Genomic DNA, 23,762 nt, shown 5'->3' with positions numbered 1-23,762 from the left:
TGATTCCAAAACAAAATGGCTCCAGAGTGGGTAACGTCTTGAAAAGGGTACTCCCGTCCAAAAGGCCTTACATGTCTCTTCTTTATCCTGGAATGCACATTCTTTAACATTTACGGTCGAAAAAAAATGAACTTTTCACAACACGATTGCAAAAATAGATTATTCAAAGAAATCGTAAACGCGAACGTGCCTTCATTTTCTCAACTGCTATCACTTTGAACAGCTTTATTTGCATATGAATTAAATGATTTAGTCTCTTCATCCGTATAGGATGCAAAACACTTCTAGTTCTGTGCGCATTTTTTTTGAAGCGGAAAGAGTTGGGGCTGTGTCTTTTCATGAGGTCACACTTTTTTCCAACGTTTTTGACACCTCCCCTCCCTTTTGTCACAAAGTGTCACACTTCACCTTATCCCCTCCCTTGTCACATGTCATACTATTTTCATAAACATATCGATATAAAAACAGTGGTGTCACACGTCTTGTTACCCCCTCCTTCCTTCCCAATTTCTCGACTCCCTTTCAAAGTGTGACACATGTCAGTGTTATGTCATTCATCAATCACCTCCCCCCCCCCCAAGAAAATTCGGTAAATGTCTTCATCTTTAGAATAAATTGAATAAACGTTATCGCGTTCCCTGAAGTAAACGTGTCCTCTTCAGAAAAATATTTTTGTTTTATGATGTCTCAACCGAATTTGTTTTGTATTGTCTTCCCAATTTATTGTGTTAGATCCAGAAGCGAGGAAACGCAAAAGAAACTAAGTGTAAAACTTTCTTTAAACGAGCTGATGTGTGCATCACATGACTTCCTTTTACTCCAATTTAATGTCATTTCCCATTATTGGTAATTTTAATGTGGTTCAATAGTTTACTCTCTAAATATCACCAACAGTGGCCAAATTGGAACCAGATTTAAAAAAAAAAACACGCCAAATTTGTCGCCAAGTTGGTGACAAAACTTGGCAACCAAAGGACTGGCGTTTATCGCTAAGTGTCCGCCAAATTGTAACACCACTTGAGTTTACATCGAAATTTACAATGATTTCCCCCCAAAAAGGGGCAAAAGACCCCCTTATAAACACCCGAATGCAAACAAAAGGGGAGGTGCACAACCAGACCCAACTAGGAGTCTACGTACCAAATTTCAACTTTCTAGGACATACCGTTCTTGAGTTATGCGACATACATACACACATCCGCACATACATACATAACATACATACGTACATACAGGCGTCACGAGAAAATTCGTTGTAACTAACTCGGGAATCGTCAAAATGGATATTTCGCGTGTCTATACGTTCTTAGGCACTTATCCGAGTGTGGTCGAGTCGAAAAAAAAAAATCAACATTCATTCGGGGGTGAGCAAAATGGAAATTAAGATTGATTTTTGAGTGAAATATTTTTTCGCGAATACAACGCTTCCTTTTTTGTAAAATTAAGTAAAAATAGCAAAAGTCGAAAAGAGAAGCTTTTGAAAACAAAAAGAAAGATTTCAGCGAGACAGCAACTACAATGCTTTTAAAGACCTAAAATTTGAGTTTTCATTAAAAATTTCGTTGTAAGGAGAAATTCTACAAAGGCAGATTTTGTTGTTGCCATCAGATTCTCTTTACCCACCTAACTAATAATATTGAGTCGATACGGTCGCCCGGGTTGCCCGGACAGCCCTGATCCCAAACACAGCTGAGAGACCTCATCGAGTCGGGCAAAACATATGATATTGCATCTTTAAACGAGTTCTTTAAATGAGTCACGTCTCTGAATGACAGGTGCTCCCTCCACTCTTTCTGAATTAAAAAAAAAAAAGGCGCTGTTGGATTCAACCGATTTCGAGTTGAGATCTTTTAACTCCGCCGCCCCATTCACCCAAGGCCCTGATACGCAGCAGGACAGGTTGAGGGAGGATAACTCTGACCCGCGGGAGACTTCTTTTTTTATACTCGGCAACACCTGCGAGAGGATGACTCGGCTTCTCCGATGTTATAGGGATAGTATAATAGCTTTGCGCAGCATCGCCGCGGATCATATGGGTGTAGGAAAACACCAGCCTGCAGATTCTGTGCTGCCGGACATGATTCAAGAAAGTGCACCCAAAAAGAAAACCTCCGATGCATAAAATGCGATGGAAAGCACTCTGCCTCTGACTGGAACTGCCCCCGAAGACCTAAGATCCGGACTTCTGCGCCCCACCCCTCAAGGTTCCCGACTACTGACACCAGACAAAGGACCAGCGCTCCCGAAGCCTACAAGAAGGACTACCATACTAGGATGAAGGGCCTTATAGAGGGTTTCATCAGCAGCCTTAAAGAACTCGGCTCTAGAGCCCCTATAACTGGAGAGGCCGACGCATCCGCCATTTTGGAGCAAGCGTACAACAGGGAAAGCTACCTTTATTGGCAATCCTTCGCCAAACAGGGAACGAGAAGTCGGAGAGCGAAGGTGCACATTGGCGAAATTTTGGAAACAGTTGGCGTCGTTTTCAAGCTGCCAGTCACTTCGCGTGCCATTATTTATCCATTTCTTTTTTCTTTCTGCATGTACTGGAAATCTAAAGAGCCGAAATCCTTTTTTGGAGCTGTTTACACAATTAACAGCCGAATAACCACCCATTTGACTCAATTTAACATATGCTAAAGAAATGTAAACATCAGCAGCAATGCTAACGCTACGAAGCACTGGATCAAGTTTGCTCCAAAATGGCGGATGCGTCGGCTCCTCCACTATAGGGGCCTTATTCAGCTCCAGCCTCCCGCCACCTTAGCTTCACCGCCTAGTGCTGCTTTTCGGGCTTTTTCACCTCCTTTTCCCTTCCTCTTTTTTCTCATTTCAGATCACCACTTCATGACGTTTCAACGTTATCATCCCTCATACAGGGTAAAAGAGCTCCGCTCTGGCCCATATAAATTCCTATCTGTATCTGTATACGCGGATCATATGAAATGAAATCAGTGAAGACGGTGCTGTCATCTGTTTGAAGTTTACTTAGTGGGTAATCATCAGCAGTCAATTGTGTATGTTTCACCTAAATACTCTAAAAGGATACCTAAAATTCCCTGAAACGAGCTGATGATCACGTGACTTCCTTTTACTTCAATTAATTGTCATTTTCCCATTATTGGCAATTTTAATGTGATTCAATTGTTTACTCTAAACATCACCAACAGTGGAAAAATTGAAACCAAATTTAAAAAAAAGAAAAAAATCGCCAAATTTGCCGCCAAGTTGGCGACAAAACGTGGCGACCAAAAGACTGGCGATATATCGCCAAGTGTCCGCCAAATTATAACACCACTTGAGTTTACATCGAAATTAACAATGATTTCCCTCGAAAAAGGGGCAAAAGACCCCTTTATTAACATCCGAATGCAACCAAAAGAGAAGGTGCACAACTAGACCCAACTAAGGAGTCCACGTACCAAATTTAAACTTTCTAGGACATACCGTTTTTAAGTTATGCGAGATACATACACACATACGCACATACAGACGTCACGAGAAAATTCTTTGTAATTAACTCGGGGATAGTCAAAATGGATATTTCGGGTGTCTGTACGTTCCTACACTGTTAAAAAAAAACTGAAAATTCAGGTAGTTTTCTGACTGATTTTAACAGAATATTTCCGTAATGCTTCAAAATGTATTTTTTCCTTACAAAAACGTAAACATCCCGACGAAAACGGATTTTTTCCATTTCTAGGGTTGCCGCTGTGCTGTACTTTGCTCCGATTAGTCTTCAAGTCATGATAAACATCACTTATTGATAGTGCTTATTAATCGCAGTTACATTTTGCTAATTAAAAGCATATTTAGAATAACAACTCAGATGCTGCAGACAAAATAGATAGCTTGCTATTTCATGTCTGGAGAGTAATATACTCGTATGTCGAAATTGTTTATACGCCTTTGAGCTTTGTAAGGTTTGGAAAAATGTTCGCGCCATTTTTAGACTGGCAGATGTGTTTTGTTCGCCCTGGTGATTTGATGTGGGTTTTACTGAGTCAGTATTAGAATATTTTTGTGGTTTTAATATTTTTCTCAATACTTTGAACAATTCTATTCGTTAGTCATATTGTGTGCTCTAGCAGTGAGAATAGTTTAAGGATCTCGTGTTCTCAATTTAAAATAAAGCCTATTGGATTAGCTGTATCCAGATGCATTTAGCACCGCTGGTCATATGTAAGTGTTGTTGAATATCTTTGTACATGTTAATATACAAATGTATTTTCCTTGTTAATATGCATTTGATAGAATTCCGATGATAGTTTATTTAGAATTTATACAACTATTATAGAGTTATTTTTTATTGCTCTTACGCATTCTTGAAAGTCATTAATACGCTAAATGCCATTTCGTATCTACCGGAGATTATCGTGGTGTGCGAGCAAGATAGGAAAAATCACTCAGTTTTTTTTTTTTTTTTTGGGGGGGGGGGAATTCGCTTCACAGTTTGGAATACTGAAAGTAACTATTTTAAATCTCTAAATAAAGGTGTATTGTTGATCTTTGATATATACAATGAAAGTTTTGGCAACAATAAGTACTTAATTTAATTTATTAAGATCTTATCCAACAACTTATTTGAGATTATTGCAAGTTTCTTGGAAAAACAGTTCGGGTAAAACGAACTGATTGGTATTGATATGCTTAAGTATGACGATTATGTACTAAAAATCTATGTTGCGATTCCAATGTGTGAAAAATTGGGATATCGTTGGGGGGGGGGGGAGGCATGCAGCATCTGAATCAAAAATTCTTCACGTGCATGTCAATGATTCTGTTTTTAAATACAATAGATATACGGTACTCTCTATATCAGGTATATTATTAAATGATAACGTCAACCTGTTTTTAATAGTATTTTATTTGACATATTCTGCAAATAAAAATATCATATTTTTCATGTATGTTTTTCCATGCCACCCCAGACACTACGAAGAAGGGAATATCGAACAGTATCAGCAGGGATAATTGGTGTCATATTCAAATCCATCAATTTTTCTGCTAGTACTATTTGATTAATTTGATTCATCTGAAGTTGATATAAAAAGTTTTGGTCACGGATGCTCGGAGTAGAAATTATGTTAGGTAAGTTCTCTCTCCAGATGTTACTTTAAAAAATCTTTGAGTAACAAATGCAAATAAAAAAAAGTAATAATTTTAGAACAGTTAACTATATCTGTATTATATATCATTTTAAAGAACTAAATTTTTAATGAAACGAAAAGTCAATACTTGACATAACTTTTTAAATATTTTTTGAAAATAAAATCTTTTTACTTGAATTCGGAAAAGTGAGAAATGGAAAAAATATCGCAATGAAAAAATAAGGAACGTAAATTCTGTTAAAACACAGAAAGATCGTAAATGAACGGAAAAATAAGAAATGGAATTTTCGTTCAGTCACGAGAAATTTATAAACGGAAAACTACAACTACGGAGAAATAAGAAATGGAACTTCTGTTAAATCACGGAAAGTCATTGAACGGAAACGTAATATTTACGGCAACTTTGCTGCCGGTACTTTCTCCGTTATTTTCAGGAAATTTTTTTAACAGTGTAGGCATATATCCACGTGTGGTCGAGTCGAAAAAAAAAAAAAAAAAAAAAAAAAAACAACATTCATTTGGGGGTGAGCAAAATAGAAATTAAGGCCGATTTTTGAGTGAAATTTTTTTCGCGAATACAATACTTCCTTTTTTGTAAAAGGAAGTAAAAACAGCAAAAAATACTCTCAAAAGAGTTCTTTCCTAAAATAAAATCCTATTGAAATATATTACGAGAAATTGATTCGGTACATTTTCGTTACAGTTTGAAATAAAAGTTCAATGCTAAAAAAATGGGGGGAGAAAGAAAAAAAAACTGAAGAAGGGAGAAAGAAAAACATAACGGCATTTGTTCAGTTTTAACTATTCTTAAAATCTGTGTTTCCGTGTCTGCAACCCATTCTGCAATTACGAAATCAGAATTGTATTGGATGATGTTGTTATCAACTACCAGGGGACATAATTCCGGTTCACGTAGCGAGTATGGACTTAAGGAGAAGGTTGCGGCTTGCGGCAGAGTGATGCTTCCAATTGGGGAAAAGTCCGACTGTGACCTCGATGGGAGGCGGCACCAACTCCTCCACAACTTAGGAACAGTTTCTGAAGGAGAGGAAAAATCTCCAGTACCAATGGTAGCTGCCAACTACCGACCGGAGGACTTTCGGACGCACGGATTCAACGAATGCGTACTCCGCATGTACTCGATGGGTATTCTGCAGTGGGCAGGTAAACGGTAGCATCTGCAAAAATGAGTTTTCGAGATGCTTGAAGAAATGTGTGTTGGAGTCAATACTAACAATAGAAAAATGTTAGAATTAGACGATTTTTTTTTTTTTGGTGCGTCTTTTTTCTTTTTTTTTTTTTTTGCGTCATTTTTTCAGCGGAAACAAAGTAAGCAAGCTTGTAAAACAAAGCTTACAAACAACAGGTGAAAAAAATGCAAAATAATATAAAAAATTAAAAATTTTGCAGTTACTGCTTTTTACCTGCTCACGGCAGTATTTGTCGACGTCGGGTTCCAAACCCGAAGCCTTCCGGGCTCAATGCCTTCTCCACTAGGCTACCCACAGCCTTTATAAATGCGTTTGGATATTTTTGCAACTGTCAAATAATGTTGCTCTGTTGAAAAAAAAAAAAAAACATTTCATATCTGGAGAAGCTTTTCTCGACGTTTACAAATGCAATTAGTGCTTTTTTTGAAGATAACTGATTCACTTTTGTGGGAATTTTTCTTTAGTTTCAAAAGTCGTTTCTCCTGATAAGACAAAAAAAAAAAAAAAAAAAAAAAAAAAAAAAAAAAAAAGCTGAACAAAAAGAAAAAAGAAAATCCTCAGCCGTCCGCAAAAATTTTTCACAGGTTTTTAACGATATCCGAGTTAAGAAGTTTTTTCTATTCTTTACAACGAATGTTACGGGGTTTCAATGCAGTACGGTTTTCTTCTACGCCAGCCATCTTCCATTTCACCTTTAAAATTGTTTTTTATTTTTTAAATTTCTTTTATGTATTTTTTTTTCTTTGGAATTGGTCATTATTATGGAATTTACTGTTGTCGTACATTCTAGTCCTTTAAAATGAATTTTAATCCTCTAAAAGATGTCAAGGAACACTTTAAACCTTGAAAAAAATTCTTCGCTGTATCTCTGACTTCACGGTTTAAAAAAAAAAAAAACAGTCGTTGCATTCTTTGGAATAAATTTGGTCCAGGATTTAGTTTTCTCTTAAACAAAAAGACGTGGACATTTGAATAAGGTGGTTTCCTTCAGTCAGAAGTACTACTTTTAGTCATTGAAATGGATAGAATGAGCAAAAAAATAACATGAGCCCAGAAAATACTTTCATTTTACCAACAGTTTTTTTTAATTAATTTTTTTAAATGACTGATTTTTCAAACAAGGCGTGGTCTTGATGACGCCACAAATGATGCACTTTGGCGCATTTTGTACCGCGTTTCCACGTAATGATAATCAAGCAGCGAATTAAAATTGCACTCTACGCTTGCTATCGTTGCCAATATACGTGAGTAAAGATGCGAATTAAATATTTTTCTCCATGAATGGCTACACTGAATGGCATTTCATCATTTGTGATGTCACACAACAGAAACATAAACAATAGAAAGCGCACCGATTTAAGTAATGTTTTAAATATATTAAACTTAAACAAATTATTTAAAAAGGGTCAGATCCCATGTTTTTAAACATGCTCTTTCAGAAAAAAATACTATAAAAATTTTGGAAACGACTCCATTCTTTAGAAACCATCATCACGTGATAAACTAACCAAATAAATGAAGAGAAAAAATAAAAATGAAAACAAATTTTTCTTCTAACTACAACACGTGACGCCTTTAAACCAAACAAACAAAAAAAAAAAAAAAAAGTTGACTCATCTTCATTTACAGAAGGAAAAAATAAAAAACTATTACACTCACGAGAACTAATGTAAAAATAATACGCCACCCCCAAAAAACAGTGAAAGTGTTTTTATTGTCGGCAAAAAAATCCCGCCCATCTCGTTAGATAAATAACAGGCGCGGTGCGCCTCTTGCTTTCTGCTTTGCCCCAGAAAAAAAGAAGAAGAAGAAAAAAAAAAACTCCGAGGGCGGCTATTTCTAATGCTGAGAATGGCAACACGGCACGATGTGAGTCTTCCCCCTCCCCTATTCCGCTTGCAGCAAATCGTGATATTAACTGCAGTGTCAATAACAAGTTCCGTGTTTATCACGGAAAGTGAAAATTTCATTTTACACAAATGGCTGCTTTTTATGCCTGGAAAAAATTACCCAGGACGTTGAAAGACTCATTTTATTGGAAGAAGAAATAGCTTAAATTTCTTTCAAGAGAATACGTTTTACTACAATAACTGGTAAACACCAAAGGACCAAACAAACAATTTTGGACAAATATTAATGGATAAAGTAGTAACAATAATAAAAATGAGTAATGGGGTTGTTTCCTTCAGTCAAAAGTAGCACTTTTAGTCACTGAAATTGATAGAATAAGCAAAAAAAGGGGAAAAAAAAAAAAAAAACCATGGACCCAAAAAATTCTTTTATTTTCCCAACAGTTATTTTTTAATTAATTTTTTAAAATGTCCGATTTTTCAAACAAGGCGTGGTCTTGAAGACGTCACAAATAATGCTCTTTGGCGCATCTTTGTACCCCGTTTAAACGTTATGATAATCAAGAAGCGAATTAAAATTGCGCTCTACGCTTGCTATCAACCATATCGTTGTCAATACACGTGAGTAAAGATGCGAATTAAATATCTTGCTCTGTGAATGGCAACACAGAATGGCATTTCATCATTTGTGATGTCATCGGCAAGAAATGTAAACAATGAAAGCGCACCGATTCAAGTAATTTTTTAAAAATATTAAACTCAAACAAATTATTTAAAAAATAGTTAGATCCTATGTTTTTAAGCATGTTCTTTCAGAAAAAAATACTTTTAAAATTTTGGAAACGGCCCCAATGTGTCGTCAAATATGTATAACTTGTAAAAATATATTTAGAAGAGAAGTTAAAAAACAAACAAAGCAAGATTTGAAAAAAAAAAAGTGAACTAAGAATTTAAAGTTTAAAAATATAAACTGAATACACTAATTAAAACTATATATTAATACATAAAAGAAATTAAGAAAAATAAATAACTGCGTAATCAAATTAGGAAAAATCCATCCCTGAAATAAGGGGAATAAATTAAGAATGTATACGGTGTCAAATATGATTTAATTAATTTCTTGAAAAGCGTCATTGATTTGCTGGCAACTTTTATTGAAAAATTTGATTTTAAACTTTGCTGAAATTTGAGCGATGTACGAGCATTTAACACTTAGTTTGTAATTAAACAAAATGACCTGACAGAAGTTCACGCTTGAGCCGATTCGGAGTTTGATTTTTTTTTTACGCACAAGTGAAAGAATTTATAGTTTTATCATTCAAAAATTATTAAGAAAAATTGACTTTACAAGAATGGAATAAAAAGAATGGAAGAATGTAGGTTTCTTCCATTTGTTTCACGTAAAACGTGTCTCCTATTCGTCGTAGTTGAACCATGTGATTTGGGATCTTTGCCTCAGCGTTTCCTAAGTCAATGATTGGAATTTCTCCTTCCAGTTACTAATTTCTGCTCTAAAGTCACCACGGTCTAGTTGCTCCACAGAGCGAGCATGCTATTAAAATGACATTGAAAATAATGCAAATAAAAGGACAATGCTCTAGGGCAAAAAGACTTACGCAGTCCCGGACTGTCCTCAAGAATAGTGCTGTCGGTCCAAGGTAGTGCGCTTCAAAGTGCTCTTGCCCAACAAGCTGACATCTGGACAGCGCTTGTTCTGTAAGCTGTTTCCGAACAGAGGCAAACGGTCGATACAGTGCACTTAAATACCTCTCTGTCAGTACAGACACAGCATTAGGTTTCTGAAAAGAAAAAAAAAATAATTTGAATTTCGACATATTGAATTCAAATTATGTTTTTCGCAATCACGTGTTTTTTGCGTGTGTGCAGGCAAGTGTGTGTGTGTGTGGGTATGTGTGTGTGTGTATGAGTATGTGTGTGAGTGTGTGTAGGTTCGTGTGTTTGTGTCTGTGTGCAGGCGTGTATGTGTGTGTAGGCCTGTGTTTGTGTCTGTGTGCAGGCATGAGTGTGTGGGTATGTGTGTGTATATATGTGTGTATATATATATATGTGTGTGTGTGTGCGTGTATGCGTAGGATATGGACGCAACCTGGAGACGCTGCTCGCTAGAGGAGCAGCATCGTGAGGCCGGTCGACGCGACGATGGTGCTGTGCTGGTGGGAAAATAAAATCAGCGTAACGCCAAAAAACAGTCAAGTGAGAGCAATAAGCAATCGTGATTGCTCAAAAAAAAGATAATCCGTTTTTAGCTTTGAACACTATTGATCTGCATGTGAGAAAACAACATTGTGAAACATAATATGCAAGACTTGAATTTTTGTTATGCAACTGTGTTGCAAATTCTCTAACAAGACGTTTTTCACGTAATTACTCCACACTCAACGATATTTTGCTTTGTCACTCGTTCTAAGAAACTATTTGATTTGAAAATTAACTTGACGCATAAAATGTATAGAAAATCTTTTCGTGGTCATTTGATTTATGTACTGAAGAGTTTTTGTATTGAAAATGAAGATAAAACTTGAGATTCGCTTCAGAAAAAGAAGGTGCTGTCGTAAGGTTTTGCACTGTAAAGATTTTTTTATCACTTTTCCAAACTAAAGAAAATCTGCAGAAAGTGAAATCCCCCCCCTAAATCTTCTTATATTGCAAAACTTCTTCAGCAATCGGGAAAAAAATCCTCCGAAAGAAAAGAATCTCTTTCCAAATCTTGTTTAGAAGTAAAGGTTCTCTTTTAACCTTAAATAAATCTTCAGAAAATTAAGATCTTTTCTGAATCTTCTTCAAAAAGCAAGATTCTATAGTATGTTAGGAAGGGAAAACTTCGGAAAGTGAAGATTCTTTTTATAGTCTTATAAAAACTCTTCAGAAAATTAAAGCTTTTTTTTTTTTTTTTTATAAATCTTCTATAGGAAGATTTAGTTCTATTTAAAAAAAAAATAAATAAACTTTCAAAAAATAGAGATTTTTCTTTTAGCCGTTAAAATATTAATAAAGTGAAGATTCTTTCTTCAAACTTAAAATATCTTCTGAAAGTGAAAATTCTTTTAGGGTAGTTATTCGAACACAGCAGATGACCGCGGAACATACAAATAGCACTCCACTGCTTAGTCATAGCGTTTAACAGTTATGATTAGAATAATAATAATAATAATAAAAAGAGGCTGCCTTTAATTAGCTTCAAGAAAGAATCAAATTTTTAGTCCACATTTTCTGAAAAACATGAAATATTTGGATGCAAATAGAAAGAATAGAATGCTAAAGACTGAAGCCTACCTTTTTATAAACAAAAGCATTTGCAAATAGTTTTCATACGTTTATTCGATAACAAAGTACGATACATAAAGTTGAATAATATCTTTGTATTTGAAAAGTAAAATTAGAAATAACAACTGTTATTTGTACAAAATTACGGATTACTGCATACACGTGTTTCAGGGTTATAAGGAACCCAGTTTTCAGTGCAAAATAAATGAGCTTATAGACGAAAAGATATCTGACAAAAGACATCTTACAATATGCTTTTGTTGAACATATTTTGATCTATTAGCTCACTTATTTTGCTTTGAAGAAAGGATTCCTTGTAACCCTAAAACACGTGTATATAGTAATTCACAACTTTGTGTAAGTAAACATTATTACTTCTTATTTCACATCAAGCACGTATAAAAATACCATCTTAACACAATTTCTGAAATATGTTTTAAAACCAATTTGATACTAGTAAAAGTTTTAAAAAAATCTAAAATTGGAGGTATTCCAGGTTTTTAGAATTTTAAACATAAATCCACAATCTTTATCTTTCTTTACTAATAATAAAGCTGAAAGTCTCTCTGTCCGGATGTCTGGATGTCTGTGACGCGCATAGCGCCTAGACCGTTCGGCCGATTTTCATGAAATTTGGCACAAAGTTAGTTTGCAGCATGGGGGTGTGCACCTCGAAGCGATTTTTCGAAAATTCGATGTGGTTCTTTTTTTATTCCAATTTTAAGAAAAAAGCTATCATAAATTACGAAATTATCATAACGTGGAACCGTAACATGGGCACAAGCCAATTGGCGAGATACGAAATCATCATAACGTGGAACTGTAACGTCGGTACAAGCCAATTGGCGAGAAAATTCACCATACATTATTTGTAAATATACAGGCAAACCAAAAGACCTTTAATTTTTCTATTACGGGCGAAACCGTGCGGATGCCACTAGTATGAAATAAAATACATTTGTAGCATAGAGAAGAAATATAATTCGTTTTTTATATCCTTTTTGCAACGTAAAATTCTTATGAAGCAATTTTATCCTCTCCCAATCAGCTTCGATAAATCACATTTTTCCAAAACGTTATTTCCGTTTGTGTATCAATATTTAGATCAGCTAAAAATAATGTAATTTTCCCTTCAATTACAGAGAAACATATTTACATATAAAAGCTACAGCTAGAAATCAAATCTAACCAGTATGTTGTGTATTCAGCATTCATGAAAGAGAAACAGCTGCTCTCCATCGTCGTGATGTCACGCAGGAACGAATTATTAATTGACACGTTCCAAAAAGTACGTAATAAGCCTACCACGGAACACTCATTCCGCAAACTCCGTGACTGCGTATCTCTGAATTCACCTGTTGCCATTCCAGATTGCGCGAACTCTGACCCGGGAAACCTCATCGGGAAGAGGCTTCAAAAAGGAGCATCGTTAGATAACCGATTCTTACTTTAAAGTAAAAATATTTGATGAATTGTTAATGTTTTATTTCTAACTAGGTGGTACCCGCACGGCTTTGCCCGTAATAGAAAAATTAAAATGTCTTTTGGTTCGCCTGTATATTTACAAATAATGTATGGTGAATTTTCTCGGCAGTTGGCTTGTACCCATCTTACGGTTCCACGTTATGATAATTTCGTACCTCGCCAATTGGCTTGTGCCCATGTTATGGTTCCATGTTATGATAATTTCGCAATTTACTCGTCCATCTTATGATAATTTTGTTCTTAAAATTGGAATAGAAAAAGAACCACATCGAATTTTCGAAAAATCGCTTCGAGGTGCACACCTTCATGCTACAAAAAAAACTAACTTCGTGCAAATTTTATGAAAATCGGCCGAACGGTTTAGGCGCTATGCCCGTCACAGACATCCTACAGACATCCAGACATCCTCCGGACAGAGAGACTTTCAGCTTTATTATTAGTAAAGAAGATAAAGATAAAGATTATTTCCCATTTTATTAAATTTCTGTGAAAAATGGGCTTAAAATTGGAATAGAAAAAGAACAAAATCGAATTTTCGAAAAATCGCTTCGAGGTGCACACCCCCATGCTACATACTAACTTTGTGCCAAATTTCATGAAAATCGGCCGAACGGTCTAGGCGCTATGCGCGTCACAGACATCCTACAGACATCCAGACATCCTCCGGACAGAGAGACTTTCAGCTTTATTATTCGTAAAGACAAATATAAAGATAAAGAAGATAAAGATACCAATAATCTTTAAGAACTTTATTACATCATTCCATGACAGGGATTTTTTGGATAACTAAATAATTTACTTCTAAACGGAAAATATTTTTCAAAAGAAGAAAACTCCCTTAATTTTAACACATATTGCGAACAATGCATTTTCCGAATTGAGGGGCTTTTCTTTGTTTTGTAACACCAAAACTCTATCATATATTTATTTACAGTCGACTCCCGCTATAACACGATCCGACTTACGCGAAATGGCTGTAACGCGATTTTTTCCCCAGCAAAGAGTTTTAGATCTAACGCGTATTCCTCGCCCGCAACACGAAAATTTTCCGAAGGGAATGGCAGTCAAGTATCGGCTTTGTTATTTTCTACTAGCATTTTTTTTTCGTGAACTCCATCCCTTTTGCATCACTGAGAGCGGAAGTTCCCACATCGTACTAGTCTGAACATCGCTTATACAAATACATCTCATTTTCTATTCATTTTTTTCATTCCCAATGTGAATATTGATGAAATATAATGACACCTAAAAGCGCCGATTCATCTCAAGTTTATGAAGATAAAAGAAAAAGCGACTTTCTGACAGTTAAAGAAAAGCTAAAGGTTATGTGCATGAACAACTGTGAAATGCGTTGAAGGTAGCACTACAGTTAGGTATAAGGTGGATCTTCCATATGTACAATTAAAAGTCAAGAAAAGGAAATCCGTAAAAATTCACCGAGTAGTATCAAAGGAAAATGCAAAAATTATGAAAATGGAAGCTGCTCTTGTATTGTGAATTTGTGGGACCAGGAAGAGGGGTATTGCCATAGATGGAAACGTTATAAAAATAGTGAAGACACTGTATTGTTTATTTAAAAATATTTAAGAATAACGATTTAATCAAGCAGCATAAATCATCATCATCTTCACTTTATTAAGTTATAAATATCATTACTGGATCTACAATACATTACAACTGAACTGCATTTGTTTTTCTTACTACATACAGTACGTACCATAATTGGTTTATTTTACATCTTTTTTTCCCCATTGATCAATGATTTTGTGCATCGTAGCAGTATTTTGGGTTGAATAAAACGTTTTTTTTAATACAAACAAAAATTCAGTTTTTTACGTAAGAAACAGTAATGTATAGTTGAGAAATGTTTTTTAACAGTTTTAAGTGGTGTTTATAAGTGTTTAAAATAATTGGGTATATTTATAAAAGTTTTTACACACACCCTTCGCCACAACGCGAAATTTTGACTTACGCGAGGGATCTTGGAACGCATCCCTCGCGTAAGTCGGGATTCGACTGTATTTTTTTTTCTTCTTGGTTTCTCCTAGCTAGTTTTCGAAAAAAGTAAGCACTTAATAATTTTACATAAATGTGCACAAGAAACTTCCCATAAATGAGGACACAAAAAATATTTTTTGATTTACAACACATGACTTCTTTGTGCGCCTCTTTAACTCGTAGAAAGAATGTACAGGGTCAAATTACCCAAAAGGCTTGGGAAGCTTAAACTTCTCTCAATTTTCAGAGAAACTAAAAATGACTAAAAAACTCGCTAAATTTAGCTACTTTTCTTGAAATTACGTCGGATTTTGAGACCTCATATTTCGATGACGGGAAAAGGACGGCAAATAGTTTATGCGGCAAACAAATGTCTCAAAATGCTCTTTCACTTGTTGCTGAAAGTTTTTTTTTTCAGTAATATACCCCTATCGTATGTGCCATATACCAGACAGCCCGGTTATAACATCCTGAGACTGCAGTTTATATATTGCACGTAGTTCTGGGCCTTAGCCCCGGCTGTATATAAACAACCTTTACTCTGCTAGAGACCATGTAAAAAGTTGGAGACTGCTGATTGGCTATCGTGTGAAAACATCATCCGTCTTCTGTATAGCTTGTTTTGCACGCTCTAATTCTTGTTTCATTTCGAAACAGAACATGTCTTCTATAAATTATTCGAGGGGAGGGGGAAAATTGAAAACATTCAAACGTGAATTTAGAACTTCCCAGAAACGAAATCTGTTCAATACGCTGGTTAGAGAGAGAGAAAAAAGAACATGGCTGACACATTTGTATCGACTGGCCAAACAGGAGTTCCAAAACTATTATAAGGTCTCTAACTGAGTAAAGGTTGCTGTATGCGCCCCGGCTTATGGGCGGAAGCTTACTACTAGAAATACTATCTTGTGGTTTCCTGGTAAGTGTGCCACTACTAGAGAAAGTTATGGGAACCCCTGGCCGAATACCAGAAACAAAATCAGACGAGGGTGGGAATACCAAATGTGGAACAAGCAATTCACCCGAGTGGGTTTCCTCCTGCACCGTCGAAAGCCCCATAATTGCCATGTCGATGCCCCATTACGTCATCATTATGTGGAAACGTTTCTCGGGTTCAACTCAACCCTTCGCATCGCGTCGTAAATCCATTTCGCTGTGGGACGAGGATGGGCGATTAATACTATGATGGGGGCCCGGCGAATCCCCATAAATCAGCGTCCTCGTTTCCTATCCTCCGCCACTGATTAATTCCGCTGCGGGATAGCAGTGAGAAAGTGCTTTTAATGCGAGTCCAATTGGAACTTTGACCCCCCCCCCCCTTTCTCCAGGAGGAAGACTTCATTCTGTTTCAATCACGCTCGACGGGACAAACTCTCTGTGTCTTGTTGTTTTAGGGGATTAAGTTGTTACTGGTGGTAATCGTTTCTAAAACGAAAAAGTTCCTCAACGGCAATTTTTTTTAGTTAAGCGAGAGTTTACTGCAACGCTCTGACCGCAGAAATAACACCAGTTGAAACGATCTTAAGTTAGATTTACATGATGTTTAGTGTCCGAAATCTTCTCCAGTCATACTTCATCCACGACCGGTAGAAGTGCCAGATAGCGGCAAGAGTACTGAAATGTTTTAACTTCCATTGACCTGAAAATAGCCAATCATCAAAGGGGTGGAAACTTCAAAATTTGCTCTTCATCCTCCAAAAATCTCTTCTTTAAAAAGCTTCAATCCATACATGGTTTGAGCGTACGTGCGGGTTTGTGTTGTAACATAAGAATCCGTTTTTGTTGTTCAGAATATTTTTGTAAATCGAGGATTAAAGTTGATTAAAACAGGATTAACAACTCCTTGCTCGATAATAAAAACAAACACGTCATTTCAAATTTTTGCAGGGGACGCAAATGTCATCGGAAAATACCAACAACTACACTTACTTATATGTAAAAACGCTAAATTTTGAAATCCAGGGTGCAATGACCCCTGACAACCCTTAATGACAGACGTGAATAAGAAACTTCGTTTTCAGCCCCGATTTTTTGCTTTAATTGACTCTCCATGTACAACAGTACTCTTAAATGCCAGAAATTTAAACATTTCAAGGAAAGAAAAAGCATTTCACGTCAATATTATGTAACCATTTACAATTGAAACATTAAGATTGAAACAAGTTTCGCTGAACCAAAGTATTCTTGATTAGATCATGTAAAATGTCTCCTTAGACATAGCGGAGCACTGAATTTTATGTTGAGGTTAGGCAACAGACGGCTCTTAGACAAGAACTGTAATTTCACCATAATAAGTCTGTTTTGTTTTTTGAACTTTACTGAAGAGGCATTGCACTCGATGGACAAGGTGCACTGTTGTGTAAACCCGAGTGGTCCAAGTGGGACAAAGTACACTCGAAATAGTTAACAGAGATTTTGCCAGTGGTTTAACAGATGGGCTTCGTTGGGAAACTTACTGTAAGGGGTTCCCAAACTGGGTGCCACGGGAGAGACCAGGGGTGCTGCAAAGTGTCCAAGGCTAACGTGTCGAGAGAAAATCCATATTCTTCAAAGGATGCCGCATCGGAAACGTTTGGGAACCCCTGGCCTAGTTCGTAAACTGACACTGTGTGTGTCATCTCTTTTTACTTCCTTTTACAAAAAAGGAAGTATTGTATTCGCGAAAAAATTTTTACTCAAAAATCGGCCTTAATTTCCATTTCTCTCACCCCCGAATTAATGTTGAGTTTTTTTTTCGACCCGACCACACGTGGATATATGCCTAGGAGCCAACAGACACCCGAAATATCCATTTTGACGACTCCCGAGTTAATTACAACGAATTTTCTCGTGACGTCCGTATGTACGTATGTATGTGCGTATGTGGTGTGTATTTGTGTATGTATCTCGCATAACTCAAAAACGGTATGTCCTAGAGAGTTGAAATTTGGTACATAGACTCCTAGTGGGGCCTAGTTGTGCACCTTCCCTTTTGGTTGCATTCGGATGTTCCTAAGGGGGTCTTTTGCCCCTTTTGGGGAGGAAATCATTGTTAATTTCGATGTAAACTCAAGTGGTGTTATAATTTGTCGGACACTTGGCGATATATCGCCAGTCTTTTGGCCACCAAGTTTTGTCGCCAACTTGGCGACAAATTTGGCGATTTTTTTTTATTTTAAATTTGGTTTTAATTTGGCCACTGTTGGTGATATTTAGAGAGTAAACAATTGAATCACATTAAAATTGCCAATAATGGGGAAATGACATTAAATTGGAGTAAAAGGAAGTCATGTGATGCACACATCAGCTCGTTTGGCATCAAATTTGGTAAGATATCACCAAGTGGTTGCAACTCTAGACGTCATTTCCATTATTATACTGTGAAACCTGTGTAAGTTGACCACTTGCAGTGCACTACTTTAGCGGTCAACTTAAGCAGGTGGTAAACTTATAGAGGTTGAATTATAATGATAAGATGTAATTCTCTGTGCCTGAAAATAGCAGTCAACTTAGACAGACGGTCAATTTACAAGGTTGATCAACTTTACATGTTTTACGGTACTTCCATTTGATGTGTATATAGTCCAGTCAATAGATACATTTTCCCTTGCAAAAAATGGGGTCAAAGATTTTATTTTTTTAATTTGTACATATTGGTACCGACATGGAAAAACCAAGTTATCCAACACGAAAGACCACGGGAGAACTTTTGGGGGGCGAAAAACCACAAAAATTTATGACTTTTTTTGTTTTTTCCAAAATATCTCCGAAATGGTTCAACTTAGAAAAAAGTTTTAAAGTAAAGTTTAAAGACCATAAAATTTCCTACAACTTTTGTATTTACAACTTTTTTGTAGCACAAATAACAAGCTTGCTATAGCTCTTTGAAAATAGACAGTTTTCCTCCACTCCGAAAAAAAAAAGCTTTCACACTGAAAGCAAGGCGTCATAACTATTAGAACTTTAATAGAAACTTTAGTTTCAGAGAGTTTATCGACAGTTAGAGTAGTTTGAGTTTCTTGCTCACCTCCCCCCCCCCCCGCTGGACACAGTAGCAATTCTGGCTGACAGATTAGTTCCCACTAGACTCCAAAAACAAACGATGTATTATGAAACTGAAATACATATATACGCATTCATTTAAAGCACATACGACGATGCAATAATAATTTTTAAAAAAAACCTTCCCCACTGCTCACGAACTAACTTTTCTGATCTGACAGAGGTAGTCTTCATCAGACTCCAATAATAGATGATATATTGTTGTTTGTAACTGGATTACACAATATATACATTCATTTGAGGGATATAATTCGTACATTCTAGTCTAATTATTGCAAACAAAGATGCGATTTTTAAATATTAATGTGAAGGAATGAATATTAGGCAGCTAATAAGCAAACAATCAACACAGTCATGCATCCTATGCTCTGATACAATAATAATAATAAACCCTCCCCCACCGCTCACGAACTAATATTTCTAGTCTGACAGAGGTAGTCTTCAGTCAGACTCCAATAACATATGATTTATATTGCAGTTTGTAATTGAATTACAAAATCTTCTTATTCATTTAAAGCACATAATTCGTACCATCTATTCTATTACAAGCGAAAATGCAATATGCGAATATAAATGTGAATGAATAAATATTAAGGTGATAATAAGCAAACAATAGACATAAAAATGAATAAATAAAGGTACAATAGTAATACGTAACGAACACTTTGAAAAAATTCTGCAGAAACTGACTTTTTGAGGCATGAAAAATCCAAAAGAAATACCTTACAAAATGAAAATCCAACTGTAGAAGATTAATACATACATCTAAATTACAGAGAGATTCATTCGACCTTAAAGCAAATAGAGAAATAACAACAAAATACGCTGTTTATCTTCTTCCAAGCCGTTTTGAAGGTCCAGGTTCTCCCAGTTCAGAATCTGTAGGGGGTAGAAAGAAGCTGTGGTCCTTTAATTGTTCATCTCCTTGTTGCGGTAATTCCAAAAGCTCCTGGAACAAATTATCTTCTTCAGCAGTCTCATCCAAAGATGAAATTTCTGCAACATTTTCACAATTTGTGCCACTGCATTGTTTGCACGTGCTGGAGCATTTTAAACCTGCCTTGTGACAAGAACAGGCTCCAGTACAATTTTTCTTGCAAGTACAAGGTACAATCTTCAAAAGATTCTGAGTAACTGAATCTCTTTTCGTGTCAACATGCATTAGACCTTGCGTCCTGCGTTCCCAACCCCATTTCTCTGGATCAATTATGTTGCCCAACCAACTTTGAATTTGGTGGTAGAACCGATATGAGTGATAACGTCCAGCATGCCCCCCCCCCCTCCCCGCACGTTGGAGGTAGTCCTGCAAGATTTATCTTAGCCCTGTATACTAGTTTTATAAAAAGATTAAATTACAAAGTATCCAAAGATAGGTTCAAATACTTTACGTCACCTGTGTATAATATTTGCAAAATGTTTTCTCCAGCTGCAGCTAAGGAAGGCATCATGATGACAGATTGGGTCCATAAATACTTCAATAGCTTCCTTAATTTCAGGAGGTTTTTTTTTTTTTTGACTATTTTGTACAACTTAATTTTGCCTTGGCCAAAGATTGCCGAAGTCGTATCACACCCACTAAACGCATGGATGAAAAGAATATTGCTGGGGTCAAACTTAAAAGATTTAGTGGGGAAAAAAACAAATCACAAGCATTCCCTCTTCCAGGTTTTAAAAAGAACAAGTTGCTGAAAGGCTGTCCTAAAGCTGTCATCAGTCCTCTCCCTCACTATAACAACCTTTTCAATTTCTTTTGCCTTTGAAAGAGCAGTAAGTGAGTGAGTCGGCATCATCTTGAGTCTGCCTGACTTCAGTGCCACACTCTTCGAAATATGTCTCAAGAAGTAGAATAAGACAATTCTTTTTGTTATAATTTGCCAGAAATCTTTCTTAAGGAATTTAGTTAACATGTTAGGTTCTACCATTACTTCAAGGGAAGAGATTGATTGCTCATTGATATAGCATTTGTGATAGGCAGTGTGAATTGTCACTTCTTTTAAGAACTTCAAAAAACGCTGATGTTCTTCATTTTGCAATTTTGCGCTGCATCTTTGAAGATTTTCTGTTCCCTTCTCCTTCACAATATTTATTTCGCATTCATGCAAACTGATTTCGCAAATAATAATGATAATAATAAAAAAAAAACACCTTGGTCAGGCGTAATCATTTCTAGGAAAAAAAATTGTAATTCAGAACACACGAATTGATAAAACATACTCTAGCTCAAACCCTGAAGTGACCAACATGAGTAGCTATTGAGTCGATTCATCTCATTTGGAGAAAAAAAGGGGGGGGGGGTGGAATGGGGGTGTATTGTTTAAATTAAAGGGAACGGAGGCATTTACCCTCAGCTGTGAAAGCCAAATGATTTCCAAGGTCAGACTGCCGGCGTTTCTCATTTTTTCCTCCGTTATCCGATGCGCTTTCACGCACTTCGCTGAAGGAGTTCAGAAAAAGTGTGACTTTCAAGAAGCTGTAACTCGCTTGCTTTTCATGCTAAAAAAATGTTGTAATGACAAAAGTTGAAGGAAATTTAATCCTCTTTAACATTTGCATTGGAATTTTTTTTGTAATTTTAACCATTTTTGAGATATTTTGAAAATACTACAAAAAGTGACCAATTTTTGGGGGTTTTCGGCCCCCAAAAGTTCTCCCGAGGTCTTTCGTGTTGGATAACTTGGTTTTTTCATATTGGCACTAGTACACACAAATTTAAAAAATAAAATCTTTGACCCCATTTTTTGTAAGGCAAGCCCGTTTTTTTCTACCTATTGACTGCACTAATACTGTACATTGACGGATACAATAGTGTAACTTTAAAAACTCCATGATTGTTGCAAAGAGACTTTAAATCTAGCGGTGCCCTCATGTAGAGGGGGGGAGGTCATGGCGCAGACTGCACCGTTGAAATTTTATAGGGGTTGTTTCAAGGGCCATTCAGGGGCGTGCGCAGAGGGGGAGAAGGGACACCAGTTGACCCGGGCCCGAACCTGAAGAAGGCCCATGATTTTTTAAATGAGGGGAGAAATATACGTAACGACGTAAGGGAAAACAATATGGAATGGTCCGTAAAAGTCACTTGTGACGGGCCTCAAAATTTCTGTGCACGCCCCTGGGGGTATTCTTCTCTTTTTCTAGGGGATCTCTTGCTTTTGGGGATGTCTTTGCGCTATATAAGGGGGAATTTTAACGATATTTAGGGCTGGGGGGGGGGACGCCCTTGCTCTTAGGAAGGTGGGCACCCTTGTTAAATTAACTACGCTTGCAAGGAATTATTAGAAACAAAATATATTAAAAGCCACCATCTTTACTAATAATAAAGCTAAAAGTCTCTCTGTCCGGAGGATGTCTGGATCTCTGTGACGCGCATAGCGCCTAGACCGTTCTGCCGATTTTCATGAAATTTGGCACAAAGTTAGTTTGTAGCATGGGGGTGTGCTCCTCGAAGCGATTGTTCGAAAATTCGATTTTGTTCTTTTTCTACTCCAATTTTAAGAACAAAAATATCATAAGATATGGACGAGTAAATTACGAAATTATCATAACGTGGAACCGTAACATGGGTACAAGCCAATTGGCGAGAAAATTCGCCATACATTATTTGTAAATATACAGGCGAACCAAAAGACCTTTTAATTTTTCTATTACGGGCAAAGCCGTAAGCGTACCACTAGTGTATAATAAACACACGTAACTTTTGAAAAGTCAGGTTCATTATACACATTACCCATTTGTCAAACTTCTCGTTACAAGTCACTATTGAAATGACAAGGACATGGATATAATTTCGTAATTTAGCATCCCAAAACGATCTCAGAAGTGAGAACTGCAATTAAAGCGCAGCTCTAAAATCGAAAGTTTAAAGCTAATAAATCTGCAAAAGAAATGAGCGCATAATGCGACCGGTAATCAGGTTTTGCAGGCATTCACAAATAGCTCATTAGCGAGGGCTCTGCCTGCAATAACACTCGAAAGCTGTCTGTAATGACGCAATTCGTAGGCAATTGCCCTCTCCTGTAACAGATTAATGGCATGCGCAGAAGAAAGTGACACTAAGCTGCTTATGTGACAAATATAAACAATGATTTGTATGCTTATTATCGAATTTGGGGATAATGAAGGTCGAAGGTTAAAAGACACTAAGCAACTATTACTTCGGTGGACAGTTCGTTTTCGACACGGGCTTTTCGAAATCTTGACGGACAATGTAAGCTAAAGTAGTACTTATATGGGGACGGTATGAGCTTTTTATTTAAGAAAAAAACTTTAGAACATGGTTTTGTATAAATCTAGGGAACTGAATTCGGTGGTGGGATGTCTAATTTTTCGTAACTTCCCCTTTTTTGAGATATATGCGAATGAAATATAGCATACATTGAAACCTGTGTAAGTTGACCACTTGCGGAGCACTAATTTTGTGGTCAACTTAAACAGGTGGTCAATTTACAGGGGTTGATTTATATGATAAGCAATAGTTCCGTGCCTGAAAAAAGCGGTCAACTTACACAGGTGGTCAACTTCACAAGTTTTACTGTACTATATGCAATATACCGACAACTCGCTTATCGCATCCAGAGATTGCAGTTTCGTCTTAATTTGGACTTGACAGTCTGAAATAGGGAATAACCAAGCTGTAGGCAGATGTCATCTCAAGCCTTGGTTTCCTAGGAGCGAACACGCTTTGCTTCGGCGTCGCTCCTCGCCGAGGCGAAAACTTGATTCTTCTGCGCATGCGCGCCCGAGCTAAATCGACGTCGTGAATGGCCAAGCCAGAATCCACTTGA

General features: G+C 36.6%; 1 protein-coding gene across 1 annotated transcript in view; it reads right to left on the bottom strand.

Moving 5' to 3' along the window:
* The window catches only part of LOC129219833 (uncharacterized), a 148,912-nt gene that overhangs the window by 73,632 nt on the left and 51,518 nt on the right, over positions 1 to 23,762 (bottom strand). The window contains exon 2 of the mRNA XM_054854138.1: positions 9,789 to 9,971. Within this exon, the coding sequence (XP_054710113.1) occupies positions 9,789 to 9,971 (183 nt within the window). The remainder of the gene's footprint in view (positions 1 to 9,788; positions 9,972 to 23,762) is intronic.

This window comes from Uloborus diversus, chromosome 4 (genome assembly GCF_026930045.1).
Source record: "Uloborus diversus isolate 005 chromosome 4, Udiv.v.3.1, whole genome shotgun sequence".
NCBI lineage: Eukaryota > Metazoa > Arthropoda > Arachnida > Araneae > Uloboridae > Uloborus > Uloborus diversus.
This window is presented reverse-complemented; position numbering and strand designations above follow the sequence as displayed.